General features: G+C 41.0%; 1 protein-coding gene across 1 annotated transcript in view; it reads right to left on the reverse strand.

The window, feature by feature from the left end:
* The window catches only part of cep290 (centrosomal protein 290), a 56,049-nt gene extending 41,215 nt beyond the window's left edge, over positions 1-14,834 (reverse strand). Inside the window, exons 1-11 of the mRNA XM_080475222.1 lie at positions 14,527-14,834; positions 14,015-14,134; positions 12,971-13,048; positions 12,481-12,550; positions 12,354-12,400; positions 11,803-11,937; positions 9,285-9,338; positions 6,978-7,124; positions 6,479-6,661; positions 6,158-6,247; positions 696-818 (exon numbers count right to left, since the gene is read on the reverse strand). Coding sequence (XP_080331348.1) covers positions 696-818; positions 6,158-6,247; positions 6,479-6,661; positions 6,978-7,124; positions 9,285-9,338; positions 11,803-11,937; positions 12,354-12,400; positions 12,481-12,550; positions 12,971-13,048; positions 14,015-14,110 — 1,023 coding nt within the window. The 5' untranslated portion in view covers positions 14,111-14,134; positions 14,527-14,834. The remainder of the gene's footprint in view (positions 1-695; positions 819-6,157; positions 6,248-6,478; positions 6,662-6,977; positions 7,125-9,284; positions 9,339-11,802; positions 11,938-12,353; positions 12,401-12,480; positions 12,551-12,970; positions 13,049-14,014; positions 14,135-14,526) is intronic.
* Between the last annotated feature and the right edge of the window lie 1,260 nt (positions 14,835-16,094).

Consider the following 16,094-nt stretch of genomic DNA (forward strand, 5'->3'; position numbering starts at 1 on the left):
CCCTGTCGACATACAGTGAACTTCCACACGGGTTCATTCATTCAAAGCACAAAAAACAGGTTTTCTCAGAATATTGCCCTCACAACTGCTTTGAACTGTTTTGCTTGCATCAAATTAAAAAAAAAACAACTTCATATATCCTTAAAATATTTTTTGATCAGTTGTGTATGGCATGTTCTGAAATATACGACACATCATTGTAGTCTGTCTTTCTTGACATACAACACAGGGTTTCCTCCTTTTCTAATAGTGCAGTCAGGAGCTTCAAATGATAAGACTGTCCTTGAGTCAAAGATAAAACATTGAGTTATAAACAAAGCATATTATGTGGGAAATTCCAACATGATACAGGGAGGGTTTTTTTTTTGCATCCACTAGTTTTGATAATTTACCATTCACTGTAATCTTTGAATAGATTGAGCCAAACAATGTTTTCCTTCCAAATGCTTCTATATCAGGACACAAACACGTTGCTTGGAACACATTTCTATTCTATGCCAATGTGACCAAAATTGGCCTTGTATTGTTTCCCATATAAGGCTGTGGGAGTTTCTGTCAACTGTGTAGGTGCACAGTCACAAACCTAATCACCATTGTGACAACACAATAACACACTACAATAACAGGAGGCGAGAAGTTGGAGAAAGGTGTATATACACAAAGAATGATACTCCCTCTCCTATTTTTGGACTGACCTGCTGCAAAGCAATAACGTTGCTTGTGTCCAAGTCCAGCTGGGCTGTGCGCAGCTTTTCTCTGAGGTCGCGGATCATCTGTTGGTACACCAAGATTTCATCGTCCTTCCCAGACAGCACTCTCTGTGTGTGGAGGGGGGAGAGAGAGACCACGTCAGCACAAAGGTAGAACACGACTGTAACTCAAATCATCTGCCTCATAAGAACGGTGTTGAATTGAGTGAAAATAGTTGTATATATAACATGGATCGTGTACAATAATTTGCATTTTGAGTGATAATCTCTCACTGATCTCGGGTGGATCAGCCGAGAGTGACCAAAGGGGCGACACGTGGCGGACTGGCTACACAAAGCCACAAGTCTGATCTGACCAGTTCATAGCGTTTTGGAGCAATTCTTATTGAGACAATCACACTTCTACTCCAGCATTAACGACACGTAATGGGGCGACTGCGTTGGTGCAACTCCTTCCTGTCAGAGCTTGGTGGACTGCGTACTTCAGTTTGGTGTCAGTCAAGGTGTTAAAACTAGTGTAAAAACAAAAGATTTTGTATTGTCTGAGTCCGAGAGCACCACGCAATGAAGTGAGTCAACTGTTATGCTCTATACTTTTAAAAGACATTTCACTTTCCTGTGTCACAATGTCCCAACTTCATTTTGAGTGGGCCCGACCGGTAAAACAGTTCAATAATAGTCTTTAAATTTGTTATGGTGCAGAGTGCACATGATGAAAATGTCAATATGTTCACAGAAACCAAAGAATTACTCAGAAAATTACAACAATCTCAACATGAAGCCAATTATTATTTTTTTTGATTGATTGATATTTTTTATTTCAAACATGTAAAAAGAACATTTTCAAAAATTAAATAAATGAACAGAATCTGTCTTTGATACATGCAAATCTGGGTTTACGTGGTAGAAAATAAGTAAGAAGTATCAACTCATTTACTACGTTTGCATCTTTAATAACTTAATTCATGAATAAACAATAACTTTTTCTTAATTTAGCATCAACCTACATCTAATACATAATGCAGTAATTGAATTATGCACAACCGTGATTTTCATGTCCGGAGATTCAAACAGACAACATCATAATTTTCTACAATAGTTATATATATATATATACATATAATTATTAATTCAACATTATCCACAAAATAAATACAGTACTTCACAAGAATATTTATACCTCTTTTTAAACTGAATTATGTTTGATATTTGTTTCATCTCCACACACAATTTGTTCCACAGTTCGTAACACAGAAAGGAGTTCACACTTCATGAATCTTTACATTTAAACTTCCCCTTAAATCCTAAAACCTCCCTCGCTTTCACGAAACATTTTCTGAATATGACCCAGCAACAGGTTCTTCTTTGCTTTATGCATAGTTTGAATAGTTTTGAACTCCACCGGGTCAATGCATTTTAAAGTGATTGCAATGATACTATGTAGTACAAAATAGAATGAAATCACAAATAAAAAAACCTCCCACAGCTGCTGCATTATGGGTGTTTTTACGAACGCACCCTGACGGCATGACTTTGAGGCTAATGCTCGTGTGCTATCTTCCTTTTCATGGCAGCATCACTGATCTCTCAGCTGGAGTCTCAGTGTTTGGCGTCAGGACACAATGTTCTTTGTTAAACTTGTCAACGTTAAATATACTGTTAGACGGTGTACTGACAGGGTATTCCACAAATGGCATCCATTTATTTCTTATTTCAGAGATTTACAAGCGTTTCCAAACTGAAGGTGTGTCAGCTGGGCTTGATTATATACTAGATAATATATTGTGATATGTATTGATGTAGTGGTCGTACTGAACCATATTTAGGGCTGAGTGTTAGGATCCTTGCTGTTTCATGTATATAGACTATTTCCATTTTTTTTTTTTTTTTTTTTTAACAATTTGCATGGTGGTTTGGCTGGATTGGAGCCTCTTGCAGGCCGAGTTTGGCCCACGGGCCTGCGATTTCACACCCCTGATCTGAGACAACCCGTGACTTTGATCATTTCCTCGAGAACTGGAAGCGACAGGACCGCAACGCAGACTCGGTCACAGCTGAGCAGGATCTTTGCTTTGGATCCAGGAAACACTGACTCCAAACCTCTAACCGCAGTGATTCTATCAGGGCTTTGCAGAGGATCAGTGATCCACTTCCTCTAAAGACACCGTGCAGCCGCGTCATTTCACCGCATGCTTCAGAGAGCCAGAGACAAAAACAAATTGATGAAACGAACACCAGAAAAGTCGGAAATGTCGCTTCCACCATTCATGGAATTTCGCTAAAAAGTTATTAAGGGTGATCTGTTTCGAATTGCATGATACTATTTAAGGTTCGGTTTCTGAAAACCCCTTTTCAGAGAATTATGAAGAGTCTCTTTTATTGGAATCATTATGAGTCAACTGTAATGACTAGCTGGGATGCAGAAATGTTTTTCAAGGCTTTTGTCTGATTTTGACCAAAGCTTCATTTCATTTGCTCGTCCAATAGTGATTTCATGCCATTCAACCTTTTACCTTAAAACTGATGACCTGGCAATGACCTTTTGCATCACCAGTCCCTGAACTCGGAAGAGAATGAAACAATTCCATTGGAAGTGACACCGACAGAGAACGTTTTATTCATTGGGATGTTTAGTTGTTATCTGTATGAAAAAGCTGACAAATACTATGTATTTCTGATTCAATACACCACCATTTTTATAGATGAGTTGGCAAAACGACATAAATCTGTTTCATGACATTGAGGATCATTAAAAGGTTTTCCTATTGATGCTGTTAGAAATAAAGCTGTACAGTTGTTCCAATAAAAAGAAGCCGGTGATGAAACTTGGCAGAGAATGCATCGTGCAGATTTTATCCCTAAAGAGCCATTCCGTCCCCAAAGCAGGGACTTTCTCCACCGAGAGCATCATTAGGAGCTCAGTTGTGAATGGGTGATCAGGTTTTCAAGTCACATTCTCTACGTGTTTGTTTTCGAGACAAATTAATCACACTTATCCTTGCAGTCGGCCACACAACAATAAAACAAGGGCCTCGCGTGTATCCAGTTTCTGCATCCGACCTCAACACGTGAGGTAAATTCTGTGTTGAAGTGATGGTGAGACGGTGGGAGAAGTGGAAGGGAGACAGCCTCGTTGGCATAACACTGCTCAGTACAGTACCAGCATAAGCAGACGTAGGTCAATATAGGTGGCGAAAGTATATCTTGTGTTTAAAAATAGCACTTATAACCAGAGCGCACACAGACTGCAAAGTCAGATCAAAACTACAAGAGACAAAAGGTCTGAAAACCTGGAGCCAGGAGGTGAAAAGGAGGAGTGTTTGCAGTGATTTCTGGCTTTACAGTGGCAGTTAAGTGAAGCAAATCCAGCAGGAGCTTGTTCCTACAACACATTCACAGTGTGTGAATCCCTTCATTATACATTTTTCTAAAACCTGTACGATAGCTAAAGAAATAAATGGAAAAGTACTATACTTATATAATCAGGATCAAAAGTTAGTTTATCTTTATTTATTTTTCAGGGACCTTAAAGAAACCTTAAAAAAAAAAGGCTTTGTACCAGATTTGGCCTTAAGTAGTTATCCCCTGCAGTCCCCAGGCAGGCCCACAACATTCGAATATATACTACAAGTATAACCCACAGTAAAAATGACTAACATTAACAATAACCATTAAAATGTATCACCTGGTATCATAACATTCATTCAGAATACAGAAGTAATCTAACAAAGAAAGTAGCTTTTTCAGCTTATTGTCATTTCGAAAAGTTCCTAAGGCCCTGTTCACATGGCAACGTTTTCGAGTGAAAAAAAAACGCGAAAGCCACTGCAACCGTGACTTTTTTTCAAACTGGCTCGAAAAGCAGAACTTTCCTTTCACGCTTGCAAATTCCGCCACAGCAGAATGATCCCACGATTCGCCGGCACACGGCATTAAGTTCCAGTGTTTCCCCACAAGCATTTTGTGAAACCCCAGTGGAGGTGACAAAAGCAGCGTGGCACACAGAGCGATGATAACGCTGCGTGTTTCAAAGCTTAACACGTCTGCCTGTTGCAACGAGGCACAGGCGAAGAGCCAAACATGTCTTGCGGGGAGACATGTGGTTCAGAATGAATCGAGTCTGGTGGGGCAGTCTCTGCTACTATCATGAGAAACACTAACCTCTGTTGTACCAAGTGGCCCGGCAGCATCTCATGACATTTCTAGTTTGATAACAAAATTGGACCATTTGAAATAAAAAAAAAATAAAAAAAAGTCAAGGCAGTCTTTTCACTTGGTTCCACTTTGAGATTGACCACAAGTTTGGATACACACAGTGTGAAGTTCAGGGTCTGGCCATTAGAGTGTCGTTAGTGGAAACTGAAGCATCAAAACATGTGATGTAAGCAAATTATTTAAAAAAAAACCCACAAATCTATTAGATACCTTTTTAGAAATGTTGAATAACATCCTTAGTTATTGCAAAGTTATGGAAAATAAAGGCCACTCATTTGGCCTGGTGTGTTATTGACGTGGGTCTGTGGGACATGAGCTGAGCTGCGTGGATCAGCTTGATGACTGATTCACTCATCAGGTTCAGGTTAGTGGGAGGAAGACGCTCTTATAGGTTAGTGCTAAAACTAATTCAACTGATGTTAATCATAAAAAGCAGCTATAAAATAGATGTACTATCAACATGGTGAAAGCAGCAAGCAGGTCCATCATTGGAGTGGCTTAAAGTCCAATTAAAAGTGCAGTTTAAAAATATGATTTATAGAAAAAGAGAAAGAGCGTTAACAAGGGAGTTATATAGAATATGGCTTCATAGAAGAAGCACTGGACAAAATTAGAGCTGACTGCGATCTTTTGTGGTGAAAAACTGGAGGATGACAGTTTGAAACTTCAAGCGGAAGCAGCCGCGGTCCACCAAACACACCGAGACGGAGTGAAAACCCAAAGAGTTTATCCTCGGAGGAAAGGAACTCATCTTTACGGAATTGGATTTTACACATAGTGTGTTCATTCAACTGTTTTTCCCCTTGTACTTGTACAGGCTGTGGTGGGGGTGGATTTCTCTATGTTTGCAATGGTAAAAATGTAAGAAAGTGAGACAAAGAAAAAGGGTGGGACCCACTGATTTTGAGGAAACCGTGGGATTGTGAGCAGTAAACCACAAACTGGCAATTTTTTATTATTTTTTTCTTTAATTACAAGCTCGGTACTTGGCATCATTGAAAATTAGTTACTTGTCTATTACTGCCGAACGTTTTGGCTTTAAGTAAATTGTTATTTTTCACCACCTTATTCTCAACACCGAACATAAGCATGTTCTTTTCTTTCCTTTTTTTTTTTTTTTTAACTTCCTCTTAATAGCTGAAAGGTTAAATAATAATATCACGTGATATGTCTTTATGAAAGAGTGAAAACCCAAAAAAGGAGTCTTCCCGAGAGCTTCGACGAACACCCACCTTCCACTCCTCCACTTTGGCGTTGACTGCTGCCATGATTGGGTCATCGTCTGCGGTCATGCGATGAATCTTATCCACGAGCTCTCTGACCTGCACACCGCGCACACACACACACACAAGGGAGCGTGATTCAGTACGAAGCACGTGACAAATCCTCTCCATTCCGGCACTTTCTGATAACGTCCCGCTTCTCGGATGGGATAAAGACCCCGGAGGATTATAAATGGGAGTCAAACGGGAGTCAGGCAACTCCTCTCAGTGTCGATGTGCACCGCACAAACCACCCGCAGATTTAAGAAGCAAAGGTGAAGGGACGTTTACGTGAAGCTTGGCGTCGTCCCTCTCCTTCCTGAGCTGATCCACGTCGGAGTCGGTCTGATGGACGACCATCTTCATGTTGTTGTACTCGTCTGTCATCTTCTCCATCTCCTTCACGGCCTCTTCCAGGCTTCCCTGCATCTGCTCGTTCTGTGTCTTCAGATGGATGTTCTCGTCTTCTGCCCGCTGCGTAGCAAAGAAAGACACGCCATTAAACTTGATTTGTGAACTCGCGCTTTAACGTGCCGCAAATCAGCACTACAGAGGAAAGGTGGGACGAAAAGACACATGAAAGCTATAAAAACATGCAGGAGAACATTCAATTATTCACGGGAAACAATATTGTTCTTTCATTCTCTGTCACTTTGCAGGATTTAGGTTCTTCTTCTCTCTCGGGGGCCGCGAATAAACGGACCCATCAAAAAATCAGACCCGTGGTACGACTTCCCGGTTCATGCTACCTTATTTAGACGCAAGGGCTAACGACTGAACCTCTCTGCACCTGAAGGTCCTCCAGACACTGGTAGAGCTGGCGGTTGGCCGCGCTGAGCTTCCTCTGCGTCTCGGCGTTCTCATCTCTGGATGACAGCGGCTCCTTCTCGTCCAGCTCTCTGCGGTAGAAGTCCACGTCCTGCACGAGCTGCTCATTCTGAAGCAGCGAATCAGAGACAGCGGAGGTTTAGTGGATGGTAATTTCCCAAAGATCACGTAGGGATGAAAAACACTAACTAGTCCTGAGTTGTTACCTTAATTCATAGAGAACTCAAGGGGGGGGCAATTTGTAGTAAGAATTTATAGACCAAATAAAAACTATGGTTTTCCTTATTTATCCCAATAATATAAAGACTTTAATTATAGTCTCTTCTTGACACCTCGGATAAGGTTTGACTCTTTGGATGTTTTCACTTTTACTTAATTGTGAATATGATGTTGCTTATTGAGAGATTTAAAGGTCCCACACTATACAGGTTTTCCAACAAGAGCGGTCGTCTCCCAATCGGAACGTTGCGGGTTCGATTCCCCTCTCTGCCTATCTACATGCCGAAGTGTCCTTGGGCAAAACGCTGAACCCCAAACTGCCTGGGCGAATGCAGCGAGAGAGTGAGTGGTTGGAGGGGTTGATGACATAGCTTACCACCATCGAGTTTGGAGACTCTTGGGGACCATGTGCTGATCTTTATGGCTGAAAGCTCCTGAAGAAGTTCAGAAAAATACTGTGTTTCTGTCTATATTACTTAGTTCATCTGTATGTTTTGTTACAGTTACTACCAAGTCGCTAACATCAACTCCCGCTGACTGTTACGCTTTTTCATATTGTACTGAATTTATTCAGTATAACAGTAATCTTTGTAAGTTTTTATCTACCTGTGGGAGGGTCAAGTAAGTATCCACGACCACAGGGGGTGTTTATTTCCTCACATGACATCATGAAGGGAAAATATCTTAATTGCCTTTATGAGCACACGTTCACTAAAAGGTGAAGCAAGAGGAAGATGAACGACTTTTTTCCACTTCTGGGGCCTCATACACAGGCTATGGGGACATATATTACTGTTAGAAAACCATGATAAAGTGAATTTTGCATAATATGGGACCATTAAATAAAGTGTCTCTTCTTATTAGAACAGCTGTTGTCTATACACAGGCCTTCTTGAGATGGACACACAAAGACTAAGTGTTGTGAAGTCAGAAGTGCATCTACGTAATTCTGAGTGGGAAGAGGTGAATATTTACGCAATCAAGCGTTTTGTATGCAGTCTGGTTCTTGTGAAAGGAATGAAAACATCCAGGGAGATTAATACTTTTCAGAGGTGCTGCTGTAGACGACGTCCAATAAAAGCTTCCTCAAAATAGCATTGACAGTTCTACAGCGGGGGACACAAATACACAAGGGACTTTGGACCTTTATTCAACTACTGGAAACCTAAGTTGACTCAGCTGCACTCGCTCACGTGTCTTACCTTCTTGAGTTTTCTTAACTACACAAGAGAGATGAAAAGAGATGATGAGAAGACAAGGACACGGCAGACTGTGAAATTAACGGCCCGCTTAAGCAGCGAGTTCAAGTGAAAATGCAAAACGCTTCGCTGCGTTTTGGATGTCCATTTACACGACTCTGAAGAGCCAACTTTTTCAAAACGCTCTACGCTCAGTTGTCACGCGGACGAAAATGAGCCCGTCTCCTTCTTGACGGCAGAAATGCTTGTGGTAAACAGTTCTTCTGCTTGCTTTGGAAAGGTTTAGTTGGGTTCTGTTGTACTCTATCATTGTAAGAGCGCTTTGAGATGTTTGTTGATGTGATTTAGCGCTTTACAAATAAAATTGAATTGAATTGAATTGAAAATTGAATTCTGCCCAAGCACAAGTAGATGGACAATAACAACAATGGCAGCCTCCAGTGTGGCATGACTCCCCATCCATATTCTCCTGGGGACTTGGTAGTTTTATTGTATTATTGTTTTTAGAACGTGTTCTCCGTGGGCATGTGTGTTATAGTTTCATGGCAAAAAAAAACAACAGCGCCAACTCATAGCCCAACATTAAGATTACGTCGTTCTCAGTGTTTCTGCCATTGCCGTGTCAACGCGAAACTTCTCGGAAATAAAGACGCAAAAAAAAACCATGCGTTTTCACTTGAAACGCTGTCGTGTAAACGGGGCCGGAGTTTATTCCATTCTTTGCTAAAACAAAAAGAAAAAGAAGATGAACGAAAGGGAGCGGAGAGAAGATCAATGCGTGTTCCGTGAAGGATGATGCCGAGAGGAGGATGAAGTACAGAAATGCTCTGCCCGGCCTGGTGAGTGCATACCTTCTTCTTCAGTTTCTTGACTTCGTCCTCGGCCTCCTCTAAACGCCCCGCCAACTAGGAACAAAGAATAAAAGTGCAAAACGCAGAAACGGGAACAATTAAAATCATATTAAGTGATTGCCGTGCATGTTTCCGACACCTCGCAGCGTCAACATTGTTGACTGAAAACGAATGGATCCACATGAGGTGAGGCTTTGGGTGGAGAGGGATCCTCGGCAAGAGAAGAGCCCTTTCTTGTAAAGGGACAAAATCTTTTTCATCTTTCAGCAGCTCCAAAAGTGGATAAACTATCTACTGCCTCTTGGTGTGGTACACCAACCGTCCTCCTTCGCTATATCTGTAAATGTTCTCTTCTCTATTTTCCTAACTGAAGGCGTGTAGTGGGTGTCGAGGCCAAATAAAGCAAAACCTTCTCAGTTTCAACATCCGATCTGGTTTATTTGATCCTGTTTTCAATCACGTACAGAGTTTGAAATATTGCATTCTACTCGCATTTTTTCTTTACAGTTTTTCTCAATTGATAAGACACTAAATTCCATTCACTGCACACAGCCACCAACCCACAGCACACATTTCTCAATAACAGGACTCTGGCGTCAAAACCTGAACACGTGTTTTGCTCATTTGAACACACTTCTCAATCTTTTTAAAAAAGTGAACACTGGGAGGCAGAGTTCGGACACTGTTCCAACACAACTGTCACAATTAAGACACAACAGGTCAAGGGTGAAAACATTTTTTTCCAATGAACTGCACACTATAACACCTGCCGGGAAACAGCATTAGCTGGTCAGAATGGATGTCAGAGGAGTAAGAGTTCGTGGTGGGAGAAGAGGACGTGGACGTGGACAACCTAGACCGCAGCCAGAACCAGAATCTGGACCTTCCCATGCACCTGGTCCTGGACCACGACCCAGACATAGACCAAGACGGAGACAAAGACCCACGCAAAGAAATACAATTCCAGATGAAATTCGTGCCGCTGTCAGTGATAATGTGCTGAGTCATGGAATGGCAATGAAAGAAGCAGGACAAAGAGTGACACTCAACCTGAGCAGGTACACAGTGGGATCTGATTTCTGCCGCCATATTCTCCCTTTCTGAATCCTATAGAGGAATTCTTCTCTACTTGGAGGTGGAAGGTATATAAGCGGTAGCCATATATTCAGAAAAATCTCTTTCAATCATGGTCTTGGCATGTGATGATGTTTCTGTTGATGCATGTCAGGACTGGATCAGACACACGAGGTCTTTCTTTCCACGTTGCCTGACCAGAGAAAACAGAGCTTGTGATGTTGATGACGTCCTGTGGCCTGACCAGGCTGAAGGAATTGATGAAGACGTGATGTAAATACTTGCATGCTGTACTGTGTACAATACAGTGCTGTATTTATTTGTCCAACATTATTCTTATTTGTAATGCACAGTCGGGCACTGCAATGGCCCCCTGAATCATTTATAGGATGCGTTTGTGTTTAAGTTGTCATTTTAAAGGACTGTATCATTTTTTTATGATTCATGTGAAAACACAGTGAGAGAAGAGTGTTTTGTATTTAGCAGTGCAGTGGCCTACTTTTGCTTTGTGTGTGCTAATTTTGAAAACAACGTCCAAATTTTGACAATAAAGTGCACTTCTGACACAAGTGTGCAGTGTTTTGCGAATTGTGTCCTAATAAGGAAAAGAGGGTGCGGTGTTTTGGGAAATGTGTGCTATTCTTCCAGGAACGGTGTCTTATCAATAGAGAAAAAACCTGTAATGATGTGTCCAAACCTTTTGGAAACACGAGGCAGTGTTCACACTGTGGTACTGGAATATAGTAAAAAAAAACAAAAACACACCAAAAAAAAGTTTGGATTCTAGCTTGAGTCACTCTGTACAAACATTGGGTTGTTGTGGTATAGAAAGTATAAAAGCATACGATAACAGCAGGAATGCCCTTGTTGCACAGGAAGGTTGTTAGGAAGGTTCACTAGATCGAACGGTCGCAACATCCTGTGAGTAATCACTTTAAAAATGTGTTCAAATTTTAATCAAACGAAACCTGCTGCAATGTGTTTGTGGGATATTGAAGTTAATGATGAAAATTATGAAATTTGGTTGAATGGGGGAGGTCTACAATATAAGATCTAGGTATATTTAAGTACAAATGCATTATTTGGAGTTTAAAATGATGGGGTGCCAAACACATTCTTAATTCACGGGCCCCATACAGTTTTATCTTGAGCGGGTTGGGCTGTTATAAAAGTGCCATCATAACATTTAAATTTACACTTTCATGTTTTTCTTTGCTGTGGCGCAGAGTATGTATGATGACAATTCTATATTGTGCCAGTTTTGGCCCAAGAGCCTTATGTTTGACACCCCGGATCTTCTGGTATTCTATCTTTCTAAATGCAACAATGATTCTTCAGTGGCACCATGCCAATGAATCACCACACATGCAAATGTGTGACACAGCATTTGATCATCAATAGTTCTGGACGACACTCTAGGGACTGCAGTTTAGTGTTCCCCTACCTCCTTATTGGTCTCCTTTTCGTTGCTCATGTCTTTCTTTAAGTGGCTCAGTTCATTCTCCTTTTGCTCCAACTGGGTCTTGAGCTGCTGGATGTCTTCTCTTAGAAAACGGGATTCTGGGACTTGGCTGTGGTGCTGATCCGAGAAACGATACACAGCAAACACCCCCCCCAAAGAGAAAAGCCTTAGTGTCACAACATTTCCACTTTCTGTTTTCACAAATCACATACAAACCTTAGAAAGAGAAAGACGACCAGATCTAAATCAGAATCGAGTAGGAGCTGAAGAAAGCGCTGTGAGCGTGCAAGGAATTAGCTATAATCTTCTTAGGCGCTGTCGTTCAGTGCTCACTACAGCCAATCCCCTCGTAGCAGGGTTGTAAGCTCAGTGATTGGTTGAAAACCCTAGCAATGTTGCCGGAGGTAGAGGTGCAAGCATGTGCTTTTTCATGCATCGATCCGGTAATGAACAAGCTTAGCAGCTCCGACAGTAAATATGGACCCTCATGTGTGTAACGGTGCATATAAACAGTGGATCATATGAAGCTTTACCTTTGGCTCTTCCTCCAGCCGGGAGATCTTAGCGAGGAGGGCCCGTTCTACAGCACAGAAGACATGAACCGGAACTGTAAACAACGTTGGCCCCGCAGAGCATGCCCGACTCCATACACTGACTCACCTTTGGAGGCATAATCCACGCCCATTTTCTCAATGAACTGGATGGCGACAGAAACTTCCTGAGCTTTATACTAAATTCAGGAGGAGAAAAGAAGAAAAGATTTACAAAGCTACATGTATTCATATTGAATGAGCACACACTCAGATGAAAACTTAACAGCAAATAGTGTGGATTAGGTATGACGAGCCATTCCTTTGTAAAATACAACCCGGATTCTAGAAAAGGGGTGTTGTGTAAAATGCACAAAAAAAACCCCACTATATTTTCTTGAAGACAGCACAATTACACAGAACTAAAACTGTGACTTTTCACTGAATGAATTTAGTTCAAGTGCAATTTGACAGTGACGTCCATTCATGCTTCCATTTTCTATTCCACTTCTTCCAGTTCAGGGTGATAGAGCACTGGACCTGTATCCAGCAGGCTACATCTTGGACAGTCGAATCACCAGTCCAGCACAGACAAATAGAAGCGATAACAGGGTGAATACCTTCATCAGGGCCTGGGACAGGTGGAGGACTTTTCCGATGCTCTCTGGAGCTTTATCGTTCACCTCCCAGTCTTCCATCTGTGTGGAAAATGTGACAGAAATGATAACAAACAAGAGCTAGAGCATGCAGCAAAACAAAGAAAAGGACAGAAATAAAGTTTCTTGGGATTTTGTCGGAAACGGTTAACCGAATCATTAACAGAAGGCACAGCAACGTATTCCCGAAGGTTCTGTACGTTTGGATGTGCTTTCTGTGTCCGTGCTCCCAACAGTGCGCGACTAGTTGGAAGCACTAGTCCCAGAAAAATGTTTAGTGAGTCAGCAGTGTTTATAAGCTTGCTCGGTTGGTAGAGTGTTGGTCTCTCAAATGAAAGGTTGCAGGTTTGATTCTCCATCTTCTCTTGTCTACGTGTTGAGGTTTCCTTGGGCAAGACATGAATTCCAAATTGCTCCCAATGGATGGATGGATGAATGTGAATGTGAAAATGTGTGTGTGTGTGTGTGTGTGTGTGTGTGTGTGTGTGTGTGTGTGTGTGTGTGTGTGTGTGTGTGTGTGTGTGTGTGTGTGTGTGTGTGTGTGTCACTTTGGGGAAAAGCTCTATACAAGTGAAATCCATTTACAGGACAGGAGTTATTTAATATATATAGTAATATATATGGACATGATTTATATATATATATATATATATATATATATATATATATATATATATATATATATATATATATATATATATATATATATATATATATATATATATATATATATATATATATATATAATATAATAAATATGTATTATAGATAGATAGATAGATAGATAGATAGATAGATAGATAGATAGATAGATAGATAGATAGATAGATAGATAGATAGATAGATAGATAGATAGATAGATAGATAGATAGATAGATAGATAGATAGATAGATAGATAGATAGGTATGGAATATATATAGTTAATTTTACAGGGAGTTAGGTGATGGCAAAATAAGTTAATAGGTGAGACATTTAGATTGATGGTGGAGTGAAATGAAGTCACTTACCAAAACAAACATGTCTAAAACCTTGTCCACTTCATTCTTTTCACGTTTGAGCAGGGATTTAGGGTCAATCCTCAACAGTTTATCCCAGTCAGGCATCTTGACTACAGTGTGATCGCTCAGCTGTAACAGTATAAATGTAATTTGTCATGTTATTCAACAGCTGAAGCGAAACATAACTGTTGTTGCACTGGACTACAAGAAAACTCATTAAACGTGACAAACGGAGTTGACATTGTCACGAGAAGTCGAACACGATCCAAACTCGACCCGAAAGGCAAGTCTGGCTCAATTTAAACTGTTTTGTAGCTAAAATAAGTAAAAAAAAAAAAAAGACTTGTTGATGGCTTCCTTACAGTGACGCTTTGGCTGCTAGGTTACAGCTGACAACAACAGTTAGCTAAGTAGGCTAATCAACGACAAAACAGGAGTGAACGTGACGTGATCGGTAACAGAACCGTCGGATATAAGTAGTATATAGATAATACGTGTGATAATATAGTAATAGTACTGGCCGTGAACGTTTAAGTTGATGAGAGGACAGCTGAGCATCTGTTAAGGACGGCACACACTACAGGATAATCGGGCCGATTAGAGCCCCGATCTCCCCCTCCCGGGGGTCGTCGGAAGTCTGCAAAAATAAAAAGTCGTGTCTGATTTTCCTGCGGTGTGAGTGGTAAGAGCGCTTTTGTCGGGTCCGATCCGCTCATAGGGTCTCGAGAGGAGAGATCGGCGATAATAAACATGTTCACTATTTGTCACAAGAAACCCTGTAGTGTGTGTTCCGCTCCGAGAGGAGCCGAGCAGCACGGTGTGTGACGTCATGTGTGCCCGGTATGAAGAAGCGGAAGGCGGCCGGATGTGACGTAGTCAGCGCGCTTTCTGATTTGTTTTTCTCTCCACAAATATAACGTTACACTGACACAGTCACAAATTCTTAATTACAGGTGCAGAAATCCTGTTGTACATGTCGCAGATTGAAAAACTGACACGCTCACATTTTTCCTACAATTGCTGTAGTTCATTAGGTGAAAAACATATTTGTGCACCTGCTAGTCACAGATTCAGTTTTTTTCAACTACAAATCACATATCGGGCTCTCAACTTACCTGGTGAAAAACTACCTGTGCTTTCAGTCAATGGAGAAAAGGGCGGACTTATCTGAAATTGACAGATTTCACAGTCAATCAGGAGAGAGGATTTTGTCCCTCAACCAATCAGAAGAGAGGAGCTTTTCTGTTGACATTTTTCGAGCTTAGCATGTTAATGTATTAATGTGGCTAAAAAGACAATACCTCCCTGGTGCTGTTGATTCAATGAATGTGTTGATTCCAAGCGGGGAGAACTTTTCTCCTGCTTCAATACAGACAAATTGGTGGGCCAAATTCACTCAGTGCTCAGTATTGTTTAATAAAGTGTGTTGGGAAGTATTAAGACGTCCTTCCCAGAGTGTTTTAATAAGTCCCAGTGGCAGTTTTTGAGACAGAATTGACCTCAAAGAGCCATAGATCCTGCTTCTCAGCCAATTTAAACGTTTTCAGGATGATCAATTCTGTAAAACCAGTTTATGGCTTCAAGTTTAGTGATTTGATCATTTAAAAGAAATACTTTGGAAGACACATGTTACCGTGCTGATCAGCATAGGTTTCTCTGGTGTTTTGCATTTTGCAGCAGGCGCCCCTGTTTCATGGTACATTCATGGTCTTCAGAGTAAATAATGGATCCTTGAAGCAGCAACGCCCTTGTGGAATAAATGTGAATAAAGGAGGGACACTATGATGTTTGTAAGTAGTCAACACTGGTACTTTTGTCCGTGAAGAATGGTAAACAATATAGAAACATTAACGATGGAGAGTACATGGACCTTCATACTCGTGTTGTCTTTTTAACCACATTAATACATTAACTCCAACGCGACAAAATCCTCTCTCCTGATTGGCTGTGAAATCTGTCCATCTCAGATAAGCACCGCCTTTTTCTCCATTGCCTGAACGCACAGGTAGTTTTTCACCAGATATCTCAGCTGAGAGCTGCAATGAACCAAGTGCCAGAAAGTGAGCAACATTATCAGATGCCTTAGTGG

This window comes from Lipophrys pholis, assembly GCF_963383615.2.
Source record: "Lipophrys pholis genome assembly, chromosome: 11".
Classification (NCBI taxonomy): domain Eukaryota; kingdom Metazoa; phylum Chordata; class Actinopteri; order Blenniiformes; family Blenniidae; genus Lipophrys; species Lipophrys pholis.